At 45.1% G+C, this 15,810-nt stretch overlaps 1 protein-coding gene across 4 annotated transcripts in view; it reads right to left on the bottom strand.

Annotated features, from left to right (window-relative positions):
• The window catches only part of SBF2 (SET binding factor 2), a 1,701,375-nt gene that overhangs the window by 838,505 nt on the left and 847,060 nt on the right, over positions 1 to 15,810 (bottom strand). For all 4 annotated transcript variants that reach the window (XM_069223624.1, XM_069223621.1, XM_069223622.1 and 1 more), the window contains exon 15: positions 9,007 to 9,116. In XM_069223624.1, coding sequence (XP_069079725.1) covers positions 9,007 to 9,116 — 110 coding nt within the window. The remainder of the gene's footprint in view (positions 1 to 9,006; positions 9,117 to 15,810) is intronic.

The raw sequence follows: 15,810 nt of genomic DNA, 5'->3' as shown, positions 1-15,810 counted from the left end.
CTGCTCTGGCAGAGAGCATGTTTGGGGTTCCCGGAACTGGCACAACTGCTGGCTTGGAGTGTGCAAACTGTGATGCACTGATGGAGCTGTACCCAAAGTCCCAGTACTACAGCAGCAGAGTGTACTGACTGCAAGAACTGAGGTGCTCTCGCCGAAAGCATGTGTGGGGTTCCTGGCATTGGCACAGCTGAGTGCATGGAGAGTATGAACTGTGTGCACTGATGGAGCTGCACCTGAGGTCCCAGTACTGGTGCAGCACAGCGTACTTACAGATAGCATGTGTGGGGTTCCAAGCACTGACATGGCTGAGGGTTTAGAGTGAGTGAACTGCAGAGCACTGATGGAGCTGTGCCCGAGGTCCCAGCACTAAAGCAGCAGAGCGCAATGACTGCAAGAACTAAGGTACTCTAGCAGACTGTGTGTGTGGGGCTCCTGGTACTGGCCCAGCTGAGCGCTTGGAGTGTGTGAATTGTGGTGCACTGATGGAGCTGCGCCCGAGGTCCCAGCACTAGAGCAGCAGAGTGTACTTACTGCAAGAACTTAGATGCTCTGGCAGACAGCAGTGTGTACTGAGTGTCAGAACTGATGTGCTCTGGCGGACAGTGTCTTTGGGGTTTCTGGCCAGGTCACGGCTAAGGGCCTTGGAGTGTGTGAACTGTAGCGCACTGATAGAGCTGCGCCCAAAGTCCCAGTACTGAAGCAGCAGAGTGTAATGACTGCAAGAACTGAGGTGCTCTGGCAGAGAGCGTGTTTGGGGTTCCTGATACAGGCACGGTTGCTGGCTTGGAGTGTGTGAACTGCAATGCACTGATGAAGCTGCACCGAAGGTCCCAGTACTAAAGCAGCCGAGTGTACTGACTACTAGAACTACAGTGCTCTGGCAGACAGCATGTGTGGGGTTCCTGTCACTGACCCGGCTGAGGCCTTGGAATGTGTGAACTGCAGTGCACTGATGGAGTTGCGCCCAAGGTCCCAGTACTGGAGCAGTAGAGTGCACTGACTGCGAGAAGTGAGGTGCTCTGACAGACAACATGTGTGGGGATACTGGCATTGGCACGGCTGAGGGCTTGGAGTGTGTGAACTGAGGTGCACTGATGGAGCTGTGCCTGAGGTCCCAGTACTGGAGTAGCAGAGTGCACTGACTGGAAGAACTGAGGTGGTCTGGCAGACAGCGTGTGTGGGGTTCCTGGCACTGGCACAGCTGAGGGCTTGGAGTGTGTGAACGGAGGTGCACTGATGGAGCTGCGAGTGGGTTCCCAGTATGGAGTAAAAGAGGGCTCCGTTTCTAAGGATTGCGGAGCTCTGGTGGAGCTGGGTGCCTAGGCTATCAGCAATTACTACCGATCCTACGCCTTTGCTCACAGCACACAGGGTGGGAGCCAGGCAGCTGAGAGAGGATGCAGAGACGCCACAAAGACCAAATGTGACCAAGATAACAGCCTGATTTATAGCCTTGTTTACAGCTACGCTCAGAGGAAGAATGCTTTGCAAATGAAAAGGGAAACTTCCCTGGACATGAGCAGGGAACAAAGTAAATAAAATGTCCCCTACAGACCAGATAAACAGGACATTGCATAATTATACAGTAGTTGTCCCTGCTCCCACACAGAAGGAGGGGGGACAAAGAGGCATGACTGGCCACTAGCAAGCAGGGATTTTTAAATGACACTGAAACTAACAAATGAACAAGCTGGAAGCCCACAGAAGAAGTATACTTAAAAATGTACAAGAGGTTGTACGCTTACGTTCGACCTAAAAAGTGGTCCATGCTAAAAATATAAAGAAGGTATGCATCAGTTCATGCTACCTGTCTCATACCCCTGAACGCCAACAAGAACCACTCACACAGTGAAATCAGTCCTTATTGAAAACTTCAGCTTTCCAAACCCCCAAACCTCACATGCAACTTTCCACTCTACAAAGGATTACGGACTCGCCAGGGCAGACTGTAACCTTTCAATGTTTCACATTGCTCAAGCGGTGGCAAAGCCCTCATGTATGTCCTTGTGGACGCATCGTTGATTCTACGTATTTGTTTCCAAGAAGTACCGCGATGTCACCATAGAGCATTACATTTTTGTTTTTCATCCTCACAAAGACTACAGCTTTGTGCTGAGCTAGTTTTTAGAGAGTGAAAAGGGTCAAAAGCATTTAACACAAGGGCCCCATCATGGTTTATTACAGACTGCCTAGGCAAAGCAAAAAGAGCACTCTTTAAAAATCTTAATATTTCTATTCTTTCCTTCCCTTCTCTCCCTACTGGAAACTTCTCACTGGCCTTTAGAATCTAGACTCCATATCTTCTCATGGCATATGGTTGAAACAGCAGATGACTCCCGCAGCTGACACTCATTCAGTTAAGGTAAGACTCTGAGGTGTAACGTTACATTTATGAGTGAGGCTCTGGTGAATAGACGTAACACTGAGAGCGCAGCAGAGTGCAGGACATCAATGCGGCACTGTCGATCATAGGTCCAGGCAAAGGCCACTGAATGTATTCAGTTCTGCAGCAAAAGAATATTCTGCAGTAATATTTACAGTGCTTGCCATATAATCCACCATCAACTCCATCATATGGAGATTTCATCTGAAGAAATGTTGTTGTACCTAAAATACATCAGAGTTTGTTTAAAGAAAGCCTCTTTGGTGCTGCAAATTGGCAGACCAAATGTTAGCTGGTCACGTTCCAGGTGCTGTATCTATGTTTAAACTGGTTCTAATGAGATAAACATTTGTGTTAAAATGGGAAAATACTGAAATAATGCGACAATGTAATGTGCAGCATTATGCTGCATAATCTGTCTTTTCTTGCTCTATAATTTAGTTACCCGAGTTGCTTAGCTTGATCCTGCATTACTGCACAATTCCAGGGACCCTGGTCAAGACCGGCGCTAATCTGTATTCTCAGCTGCTACAAGCAAGACTGATGCTGCAACAATGCTCACGAAACTGAAATTAAGTCGCAATTCAGACCACCAGCTGATAGAGGCCAAATTGGGTGGGATTGGAGGAGCATGGTGTGCTCATACTTTAAGTTATGAAAATATGTTACCCTACTTTTCATGAGAAGACAACTGAACAGGGATGTTAATTCCAATAGTTTAAATCAGTGCCTAATTTGTAAATAAAAATGTCCCAGTCCCCAAAGTTCTCCTATGAAAAACACGACTTGTGCAATTAAATATGTGAGCAAAGGGTACTGATGCAGTATAGTCCTGAAGCCATCTCAAGCCTCTTTAATCCATTTCCAGGCACTCCTTTCCCCTTCAGCTCACTCTTGCAGCTTTCTCCCTTTGTGATGCTTTTTCGTTTTCTCTTCCTTTGTCTTTACCTTGTGTCTTTTGCTCGCAGTAAATGCTTGAAGCAGAAAAATAAGTACCGACCCTCGAAAATAAGTGCCCCACACCGGAAACCACCAGCTTAAATTAAGCACTGATTTAAATGCTTCAGCTGAAGAGTCATTCAGGGAGTCTCCTGAGGTGTGAAACTGAAGGCTGGCAGATAAACAATAAACAAGCCTATTTGCCAGGATGCTTGCTTTCCTGAAATAAAAGCAAATGTGGGCAACTGGTTAATTTGCAAATGTAAAAGGTTCTTGGGAGTCTGTCCTGGTTTTAATTGATAGAATCACTTGAAGCTTTGTGATGATGAAGATTTATTCTTTTTGAGTGGCAGAGCAAGGGAGTTATCAGCTAAAATGCTAATTGCATGCTTTTAAGGGACAGTTATACAAAAAATACAGTCTGGTAATTATTAAAATCTACAATGTGGAAGCACCAATTTATCCTAAAAAGTTTGGCACATTTTGCAGCAGTATATCTTATTTTTAACCATTTTATTTATATTTTATGCAGCATATCAAACTAAAGTAAAAGGATCAACACCACCACATATGCATCTATGTATTGTTTCCCTTTTTAGATTCTACGGGATAAAAGTATAAAATACAGGAGCAAAATGTTCAAGTCTTATATAAAATTATATAACACAACAACAAACACACAACCATGTGATGTGTCTGACGATGTCTGGTATGAGGGCAATGCCTTAATCGAACCAAGTCTGCCGACGTGTGCCCCAACCAAATATACATCGCTGCTATGGTTTCTTAGTATTTTAAGAGAGAAGTAAATATACTCGGAGAAGGACGGTGTGTAGAGGGAGGGGGTGAGAGAGGGGCAACTACAACAAGGTCTTCAGGAGCCATCCTGGGGGTCATCAAGTACTTCCTGATGTGCTTGTAGGTCAAGCAATAGTGCCTCCCAGTCTGATGCTATGGGGTACTAGTGCAGGCCCCAAACCTCTTCCCATCTCAGTGCCACCGCCTCTGTTCGTCCCCATTTTCACTGCTTGTCAGTGGGCAGTGCTGGGGCATTCCGGTACCACAGCAATAAGTCTGCTTGCCAGCGATAATTACAGGTCGATGAATCTATTCTCAGCCTTGGCTACTGGTGACCATTTGAAAAGATCAAGTAATGAACCCTCAAGCATGTGTAAATCTGTATGGCCAGTTACCTGTTCTAGTTCATCATAGATCGAGGCCCAGAATTCTATCGCTGCCAGGCAAGCCCAGAAAATGTGTTTTAAGTCAGCCCCAATTTGCTGGCACAGTGGGCATGCTGAAGTGGAACCGAACATGCGGAAGAGGGAGGCAGGTGTGAGATAAGCCCTGTGTAGGATGTTGTAATGAATGTATTGAAATTTTGCATTCTACAATACTTTCTTGGGATATTCCATTACATTCTCCCACTCTTTGCCAGTGAGGTCTATGCCCATATCCCTCTCCCACTCCCTGCCTGTTGACAGAAGGAGATCCTTCTCCTTTGCTTGAGTATGTGCAAGGCTCGAGCAAACCAGGTAGTAAGTCTGCATCCTCCACCCACTGTGTATATTATGTGTATCAGAGGGTGCTGATCTGGTTCTGTGTCTTTGATGCCCCACTGCTGAAGCATCTCCGCCAGCAAATGGCCGTGCGTTAGAAAATGCCCTGTGGGGAGCCATTATTCCTCTAGCAGCAGTCCATCCAGATGAAGTGAACTCTTTCTAAATAACACACCTAATGTCCTTACCCCTGCGTCCGTCCAAGTGTTCATCCCCACTTCACCCAACATACCACAGAAGGCTGTTATCAACTGTAGCAGGATCACAGGTGAGTAATGAGGCATTTTTGGTACAGGTTTCAAACTACAGGTAACACCATCAAATGCTATCCACAGCAATCCTTTCGACCCATGTGGTAGTCATGTCTGTGGCAAGAAAGCAGGCTGCGTTTCTACACGTGCCTGGGCAGGCGTGAGAGAACCCAACTCCTCCGTGTATTGCCCCATCAGCCAATGTGCTGGCCACTGCAGTTCCGCTGCTAAAAAATAATATTCAAAATTAGGGGCACCTCACCAGCTCTTCATGATGGGCAGCTGTAACTTTTTAAGTGCTACTAGGCACCCTTATTCCAGATAAAGGACCTCAGGGTTGAGTGCAAGGCATGGAAGGTGGACCGTGGCATGCTGACCAGAAGATTTTTAAAACCAATATAGCAGGCAGGGGAATATCACCATATTGGATAAGGACACTCTGGACTGTGAGAGGCAGCATGCTTCAAAAAGCTAACTGGGGCCTCAACAATGCCATGGCCTTCATTAGGTTGCCATCTATTATATATTTTGTTTCATAATAGATATTAATGCCCAAGTAATAGAACGTTCTGGGCTCCCACTTCAGTTGGTGGCGGTCTATAGGGACGTCCCGTGGAGGGCAAAGTGGATTCAAGGGAAATAAACAGGACTTTGCCCAGTTAACCCGCAGATCAGACACAGCCTGGAACTCTTGCAAAATGGCCTGGAATGGTGCGATGCTATTTCGGATGTCAGGGATATAAACTAGGACATCATCTGCATATGAAGATACTACATGTGTTTCACCAGAAATTGGGATGACACACTCCCTTTCCAACTGGTGTAGTTTTTGGGCCAGGGGTTTCATATCTAGGGCAAAGAGCAAGGGGGGCAACAGGCACCCTTGTGGCATCCCTCGTCTCACCCAAAACGGTGGAGAAATTAATTGCCCTATTTTAATTCTTGTCTGTGGCTTTATACACAACAGCCATGTCAGTCCCTGAAGCCGGCCTATTATACCAAATGCTGTCAGCATAGAGAAGAGGTACTCCCATTATACGGTATCAAATGCCTTTTCCAGGTCCAACACCAGGCATGCAGCAAACAGCCAACGGGATAGGTCTGCTTCCATTACTCTATACGGTCTGCGTATGTTTAAAGTAGTTGACCTCCCAGGTATGAACCCATTCTGGTCTGTATGCAGCATTCGTGTCAGTTGCTCATACAGATGTCCTGCCAGAGTCTTACTCAATATTTTATAATACGACCCTAACACGGACAGAGGGCAGTAGGAGGCAAGCTCCAGAGGATCCCTCCCTGGCTTAGATGGAGAGACCAGCAGTGGCTCACACAGGGATGGCGGTAGGAGACTCTCCTCTGCTGCTGTGTGATACAACTCCAATAGTTTTGGGGGCACAATGGCGTTCGTATGCCTTATAAAATTAGATGGGGATCCAATCCAACCCTGGTGCTTTATTAGTTGCCGCACTTCAAATTGATCCCTGAATTTCTTGTAGTGTGAGAAGAGCACTGAAGTCCTCTCTTTCTAATATGATTTGTGCAGGAAGTACCACCACCTCGAGAAAGAGATGTATATTGTCCTGTTGAGTCATCCTGGGGGTGGGGGGTTAAAGAGCGTGCAATAGTGTTCTGTAAATGCTGCGTGTATATGCGCCTGTTACAGGGCAATCTTCATTGGGGATACTTGGATCCTCGTGATAGGTGTGGGTGGGTCAGCACTGCACAGTAACCAAGTCAGAAGTCGACCTGCCTTATCCCCCTCTGCATGCATTTTAGCTTGCAAAGCCTTGAAGTTGATACAGTGCAATTGCTCCACCAAATGGGCATGTGTGGCTAATGTTGTGTTCAGGGCGACCTGCGCTGCATGGTCTTTTCTTGCCGTGGCTTTTAAATCCCCCAATGATACCTGAACTACGTGCCGACCACTGGGAGTGTGTTGCTTATGTTGTGTTTCTCTCTCTGGGTAGAAGGATGAAGTTCTGCTTCGAGGACCCTACAAGGCCCTCGTCTTCAAAGGGAGTCCAGCAGGGAGCACTGCTTATGTTTTGGGGAAGCTAAAAGGAACAGGCAGACCCTTGGAGGATCACTGATGCTTGTTCAAGGAATCATGCACAATGACTTTATGATCCCAGGTAGGCCTACAAGTTGCTTGCGATGTAGCCCACTTCCACACTAGGGCATTCACTGATGTGGCTGTGATGCAGGACCCGCCTCTCCCCTATCTTAGCATAACAGGGGGCACGAGCAGCCCCAGGAGCTTTCTCCTGCTCTTGCGGCTCACGCTAGATGGACGGGGGAAGAGTGATGGGGTTAAGGGAGCGGGAAAATCCTCCACACCGCCCCCTGTATTCACTCCTCAATTTATGCCGAAAAGTACCCGCATGCCCACAAGTTCGGCAGGGCTGCCTCTCATTTCCAGGTTTGCTGCTTACAGCAAGGCTTCAGTAGGAAGGTCAGCTACCAGCCCCAGAAGGTTAGACTCCATGGTCACCATAGGGTACAGCAAGTAAAACACCACCTCCTGAAGAAGGGAGGAGGCGAGAGTCTCAGGCAGGCCTCTTAGTCACTCAATTTGGGAGCAGGGGCAGAATGGGTGGGTGAAGACCCCCATGCCACCTCGGCCCCATTAAGTTCACCAGTGGGTGGGGAATTTACTCTTCTTGAGAGCACACAGTATCCACATAGGGCTCCCACTACCACAACACAGCAGTAGTGTATCATACAGCCCCCCCCCTTTGTCCACCACCCGCTCCTTGATCTTAGCTGCATTTACTGATGGCGCCTCCCCTCGGGTTGTGGCCCAGCTCTCTGGTTTCTACGTAGCCCGCAACACCTTGCATTCGGCAAGAGGAGTGCCAAGGACAGGCCTGTAACTCAGCCAGCGTGCCATCAGTGTCTAGCGGGGGAAACCTGCACCTCAGCCGGTCTTCTGAATGCACAGGGACAGCCGCCTCCAGCCACCTGGGAACCCGCCTCCACGTGGCTCTCAGACACCAGGCCTCAAAATGGCAATTTTGTTTCAAGCATGTTACTCTGCCGCGGGAAATGCAATTTCAGCCCCAGTGCCGCTCCCTCGCAGGGTACACCGTCTGACGTGGTCCAACACAGGGCCCCCAGGGCAGGGATGGTGACAGGTTTGGCAGGATTGTGAGCTGTAGGACGGAGCAGTCCTAAAGTCCGTCCACCATCTTGGCCGGCTGGCCACGCCCCTCACCTTAGCAGTCCATCTTATAATGAGTGTAAAGTAATGTTAAAATAATAACTTACATATTCACAGTGCTTTCTATCCCAGGCTGGGACCTCTTAGCACTAAAATACACAACTCACTATTCTCCACTGCAGCAACCAGGATTTAATCATGTGGCTCTCTGTTGAGAGACACAGACCTCTGCAGTGCATTCATAGAGATTTCATAACGTACTATAATGCATCTCCCTGTGATTAATTTGCATGGTTTATTTATTTAAGCTCTGTGGTATTTATATGTAGCTACCGGAATGTGGAAGATACATAAAAACGTGCAGAATATTTAGGTATTTTTGGCCACACCTTTGACCCCACCCCAACGCTCAATGATCCCGTCCCCATTATGTGCAGCATCACAGTTCCCATACTTTTTAAAATGCACTTCGACCCCTGCCTGCTCACACATACTTATTTCATCTCCTCAATAAGTTTAATGTAATCGCAAAAAAGTACAAGATAAACAATTACTAAGAGGATAAATAAATAGCAAATACTAAAGCACTCTATCCGATGTCTGCCCTTTAATACCTGAGGAACGGTGGCGCAAGTTTGCCTAGGAAACAACCTGTCAAGGAACAAACTTGGAACCAGTAAATAATTATTAAAGAAACAACAGCAAAACTCTTACCTTTTCAGTTTCCAACATTTTATTTTCAAATATGTACCCGATGCAGCTTCTGACAACTTCCAACCGCCGAGCACTGTTGAAAACAGAATTTGCCTTGTCCAGTATGGAAACTGAGGAGAAAGGGCAGAACAGTTTAGTAAAACTGGACTTCGGAAGAGACTTTCACACTAGTGCTAGGAGCTGTGAGTGAACTGTCTCTACGCACTTTATTCACGTTCCACAAATGTGAGATGTGTACACATCCTTCCTTAAATGAAAGGGGATAACAAAATAGCAGGGCCTTAAGGAGGGCCTTCTTGAAGCTAGAAAAACAAAGTGGGCCTCAATCACAATTTCCGTATTATATACCACTGCTTGAACTTACATCCTGGGGAAGAAACTCACAACTGGAAGCTTCAAAGGAGAATTATTGTGTCAATTCATTTTAACAACTTTGACCGCAGAAAAGTGACTCAAACATACTACAACATATAGAATTATGATTATATAGGAGCCAATAAAAGGATTGTGTTTGACTGCGGGGTTCCAAATGACACCACAGAAAACGAGAGCAAAGGTGGAACTATCTCTGATGCCACTTGGAGCCCCAAAGTCTGGCTTCTCTCTCAACAACATTAAACACTTCGAGAGTATTAACAGATGATTACTGTCAGGGTTTTATTTATTTAATCAAACTACAATCATTTGAGATCATTTTAATGGGGAAATCAAATTTAATCTGAGATGGACCTTTGTTTCATTTATGCAGGTGCTCCGCCTCATGTCCTGAGCTTTTTATTTATTTTTTGCTCTTTACATCCATTTTTTTGTATGCTTCCCCTTTTTAGGTTGAGCGCTTTGACCTGTTAAAATATTGTAGGCTCTTAACCACACCCATCACTTTCATTCCTTCCTGGGATTGCCTTTCAAAATTCACTTGATGTCATTGGTAAATGCTTTACTTAGCACTCTAATGGTTGGAATTTTTGTTTTACAGCTGTGAACAGCCTGTGTTTTAAGGGACTTGTTTGTGATATTGCTATAAGCTTGTTACCCCTAAAAATGTGTAAGGCGCTATGCTCTCGAGGGGCTAAATATATGGCCTCAACTTCTACGTTCCCTCACGTCAACTACGCTCTGCCAACCTTGCCCTCGCCATCGTCCCCCGAATCCAGCGCAAGACCTCTGGCGGCAGATCCTTCTCCTACCTCGCCGCCAAAACCTGGAACTCACTCCCGACCTCACTGCGCCAGACCCAGGACCTCCTCACCTTCAGGAGACTCCTCAAGACATGGCTCTTCGAACGATAGCAGCACCCCCCTCCCCCCCCCTCCTAGCGCCTCGAAACCCTAACGGGTACATAGCGCGCTTTATAAATTATTGATTGATTGATTGATTGATGGTAACATTGCATTATTTATCATTGCCATTTTCTTTATGTGCGGTCAATGCCCTCTAGGGGCTAACTATATAGTTACATGACCATGTTTCTCACAAATTCTATTTTCATTGTGGTGTGCTGTTCTAAGCATTACAGTCATATCAACATATTAAAATATTCGTGGCATGGAAACTTCCCCACAATGATTTGCAGGGCATTACTTTTACAAAACATTTTTGCTCATAACTCATCTTGTGGTGGATCCAGGAAAATGGGACCACCTTCAATACATTGACCACAATGTGATCTTTCTGTCTACATTATCTGGGCCACCACACTATGTTAGTGGGGACTCCAAAATAATAACCCCTGCCACCATTTATTATCTTTTTAAGCTTTCTCATGGCTAGAACTTTTGTTTTACAGCTGGGAGAAGGTATGTTTTATGGGCCTTGTTTGTAATATAATTGCAACAGGCCTGCTAGCCTTGGAAATGTGTAAGGCACACCACCCTCCAGGAGCTAACGATATGGTTACTCTGCATTACTTTCTCCCATTTTTTTCCATGTAGTTATGCTCTCTAAGGGCTGAAGCAGTCAACATACTCTAATATTCGTGGCATGAAAACTCACCCCATAATGCTTTGCAGGGTATTACTTTTACAAAACATGTTTGCTTATAACTCAGCCTGTGGTGCAGTGGGGGGCAGCAGTTTTAGGAGGGAGAGGGGCGGGCGGGAAGCACACTCACACTCATTCTTTCACACACACACGCATGCACGCACATCCACCCATCCACCCATTAACAACACTCACCAACATTCAAACATGCATGCATGCACCAAACATTCATTTAAAAAGATCACACACACTTACCTTCAGCCTCGGAGGTCCCAGGAGGGTTGGGACTGCTGCCTTCTCTCACTGGCTGACCTTATGTCAGCCAGTGAGGGAAGGGAGCAGTCTCAACTTAATCACAGAGTGGGATGGGGTCAGTGAGACTGCTGACCCCATCCCACTCTGTGACGAGGTGTCACTGATTGGCACTCGCCCTGGGCGCTTCAGGGCTTAAACCTGAAGCGCCCAGGTCGAAGTCAATGGGTGATGCTTCCCTCGTCACCCGGCGGAGGGCCTCGAGGAACCATTGCTGAGCTGAGGAGGTCAAGCCCACAGAAACTGTGACCTCTTCAGCCCAGCAAAGTTCAGCTCAGGCAGCCAGGAGTCTGCACAAATCGCGCATGTCTGCTCCTGGCTGCCTCACCTGAACATGAAGAGTGTCTGTCAGGCTGACCTTTGTTCAGCCTGACAGCCACTCTTCATGAGAAGCAAGAGGTTGGGGGGAGGAGGTGCGGGTGGCCCCTCCACAATAAAGGACAGGCAGCACCTGCTGTGGTGGTCATGGGACAATGGGACCACCTTCAAAACGCCCTGTCTACATCATCCCTGGGTCCCCACACTAGGTTAGACCCCAAAATAACCCCTTCCACCATTCAGGGTCTTTTAAGCTTTCTCATGGCTGAACATCTGTCTTACAGCTTTGTTTTAAAGGCCTTGTTTGTAATATCATTGCAGTAAACCTGTTAGTCCTAAAAACTTCTTTTAGGGGCTAAGTATATAGTTACAGTGCATTACTTTGTCCTGTTTTTTTCAAGGGGTTATGCCCCCTAGGGGCTAACAATATGGTTACATGACCATGTTTCTTATAAATGATATTTTTGTTATGGTGCCCTCTAGGGTCTGTTGAGCATTAAAGTCTAATACCAAATGTTTATTTCTGATAAAGGTTTATATGATAATTGTATATGTTTTGATAATCTCTCCTTATTACAATTATGACGATTCAGGTCAACTTAACATCCTTATTACACTATGACTGTTTGAACACTATTGATATGTTTAGGTGATCCTTCTAGTTTATTTCTCCTCTGTGGCAGCTTTGTGCCTTTTTTGGGGAAATTGTATTAATCAGCCAGCAACACTGTTGGTGGGGTGGTGAAAGTGGTATTATGTTGGAATCAGCATGGCAGGTTTACAGTAGGGTGCTAAATGGCAACATTTTCATTTTTTTTGCTGCAGATAGAAGAATGTGGTAAATGGAAGTGCTTTAATTATATTCAGGGCCACTGGAATTATATGGCAGGAAAAGACAAAATTATGAGGCAGGGTTGACCAATTTATGTGGCAAGAAAAGTCCAATTATGAATTTATAATGCCAACAGCTCTAACACAAGCAAATGTGAGCCCTACTGCATTGCAAATGCTTGTTTTTTCCTTTATGGGAAAGCGAAGTAGGGGGTGATGCCACCAATGACCATCACTTACATTATCCTAGCTTTCCAACCTTTTTAGTTAAACCTTCCAGTATATTATATGCTTCTCTTTTTATTACCCTGACCCAATTTTACTTTACCTGTTCTACTGCTATTTCTTTATCCATTATTTTTGCCACCATGCTGTACGTACCTCTAGATGTTGCTATCTTTAGATAATTTAACAGAGACTAACATGGCACTCCAAAGTTTAGCACCACTCTGTGTTCAGACACATTCCTACTTGACTACCAGCTTCTCCACACTTCTTAAAAAAAATAAAAAAAAAACACAGTATTTTGATAAGTATGTGTGGGTGAAGTGCAATCTTTCCAGCACTACTCTGTGCATTGGGATTATTTAAAGTCTCAAGTAGCTGCACAACAAAGCTTATTTTTATTTTTCATCGCCACTAAGATTTACCAACTTTTCTCTTTAGTTTACATTATCAAAATGTATATAAAAAGAGGAGGATTGATAAATATTGTGTGTCTCGATATTTCTACATCCATGCATGAGCTCACATATTCTTTATCCTCTCCAACTCTTGATATTAACTACTCAACAAAAGACAGTGCTTTACATGGTAATACTTGTACCCGCTTTCCAATGTCTCTATGCATTGGCCAAGGCACTGCACAGTTTGCTCTTTCCACTTGACATAATGTGGAATGATGCTGTTTACTACCCATAGTACAGTAGAGTGTTGGTTGCTAATCTTTGACTTCGTTGCCCCTCTGAGGCACTATGGGAAGTTAAGAGACTCCCGCCTAAGCAAAAGCACCCATATGAAGCTCAAAACAATGCAGACAAACACAAGAACAAGAATAGACAAAACCATTAAACAAATTATGACAGTTTATTTGATTAACAACAACAGAAATATACAAAAATCAAAAGTTTAATGTTACAAGCCTTTCAATATTTGGTTTCATTCCTAAAAGACAAGACTCTATTACACCACTTTGTCTTTTTGCTCCTAATGCATTCTTCATTTGAGGCTTTCAACCCTCCAAACTAGATTCCATTTGTGCTCCATCCCCGTGACTACGGATAACTTCATGTTAAGCCTCCGATTTTCAAATTACTTCACATTTACCACTAATTTTAAAGGTTTAATTTTTATATTTTGCTTTTTAATGTATACATACTTTCTTAATCTACTAAATCATTTCATGTTGGAGCACAGGTTAGGAACCGCTGCAGCAGAGAGGACTGCACTTTGCCTTACAGACAAAAGGATAAGGTTGGCAAACGTTTGGCAGAAATGGGAGAGTCAGAATACAGGAATCATGTATGGAAAAGCCCAAGTCGAGTAACAGCAGTACTTGTGACGGGCGCCAGACACACCTCTGCGTGCTCCTTGATGTTTTTCCACTGTCAAAGCAGTAACCGTTCCAGGGAAAAATCTTTTGCCGGCATCCTAGAATTCTTTGCAACAATGCGGCTTTAATTTGAAATCCAATAAACAAAATAAATTACATAACAGACTACAGAATCTGCTGAACTTACTGCCTTTCGTACAACCAGTCGGGCAACTGCGGAGGCTCACGTTTATAGCTCTATTAAAGCCTTTACAGACATTCAGTCAGTTGAAAAACAAATTGGTGCCCCGCGACAACGGTTGTTTGAGTTCTCGTGCACTTAAAATGACACATGAAAGAGAGCACGAGTTACCACATGGCCACAGCGTAAAACTGCTCCGATGTTGCTACTGCATGATTCATGCGCTCATCATGCTTCCCTTCTCAAATCAAACGGCTGTGACCACATCCTCAATGAACAGAAAACGCGCACGTGCTTTTTTGAAGCCACCCTAAACTGTTAGGGAAAACAAAGCGGGGAAACAAAGCACTGCTAGTCGCAAGGGTTCTGTAATGAAACTAAACCCAGATGATAACCTGAGCAGCACCGGTATCACATGGTGGCATTAAATTTAATTATGCCCCATGAATGATTTTGCCATGCCCTCTACTGCCTGTAATAAGGATTTTACCAATACCGTGGAGGATTTTTCATACGCTTGACAAGTCATTTTTTTGCACTTCTTAAGGTTTACACTTTCTGGGCCCGATTCAAAAAGATTTTCCACAGTCGGGGACGAGGCTCTACAGCCAAGGAGGGATCTCCGCAATGAGAACCTGGAGTGAGATCCCGCCAAGACTGCGGAGCCTCTGCCACGACTGCGAGGCTGTTTGTGAATCCGGCCTAAAGTGTTGATTTTACAATACTCTTCAAGGTGACCAACAAGCCGCTACAGCCCTTGTGAGCGGCTAAAGATCAGCATGTGATCTAAAACTGTGTATATGTGTAGTGCCGATCCCAAGGTCTACCAATTCACCTTACAGAAACTGATGTCCAGATTGGATATACATTTATTACACAATAAAGAGGGTAAAAAAATATTCGCATTAATACGTCCCTAGTCATGCAGATTTTCCTGGAAATTCCTATCCACTTTTGGTACGCACAGAACTATACATATTTTTGTATATTTAATATAATTTTACTCAAAACTTCTCTTCATGGGTGAGATTGACATGGGGAAGCTTTCTAACGCTAACCATTGAGTCATCCGTTTATTTGGGGACCCCAGTGGACGGAGAACAGGGTCCGGGGGGGGATATTAACCCCTTCGCTGCCAGGCCTTTTCCCCCTCCTGTGCCAGGCCTTTTTTTGCCTATTTGGGGCAGTTCGCGCTTAGGCCCTCATAACTTTTTGTCCACATAAGCTAACCAAGCCAAATTTGCTTCCTTTTTTTCCAACATCCTAGGGATTCTAGAGGTACCCAGACTTTGTGGGTTCCCCGGAAGAAGGCCAAGAAATTGGCCAAAATACAGTGCAAATTTCGTTTTTTTCAAAAAAATTGGAAAAAGTGGCTGCAGAAGAAGGCTTGTGGTTTTTCCCCTGAAAATGGCATCAACAAAGGGTTTGCGGTGCTAAACTCAGCAGCTTCCCAGCTTTCAGGAACAGGCAGACTTGAATCAGAAAACCCAATTTTTCAACACAATTTTGGCATTTTACTGGGACATACCCCATTTTTGCAATTTTTTGTGCTTTCAGCCTCCTTCCAGTCAGTGACAGAAATGGGCATGAAACCAATGCTGGATCCCAGAATCCTAAACATTTCTGAAAA

Source organism: Pleurodeles waltl, chromosome 3_1, assembly GCF_031143425.1.
Source record: "Pleurodeles waltl isolate 20211129_DDA chromosome 3_1, aPleWal1.hap1.20221129, whole genome shotgun sequence".
NCBI lineage: Eukaryota > Metazoa > Chordata > Amphibia > Caudata > Salamandridae > Pleurodeles > Pleurodeles waltl.
The sequence above is the reverse complement of the archived record's forward strand: the minus strand, read 5'-3'. Positions and strand labels throughout refer to the sequence as shown.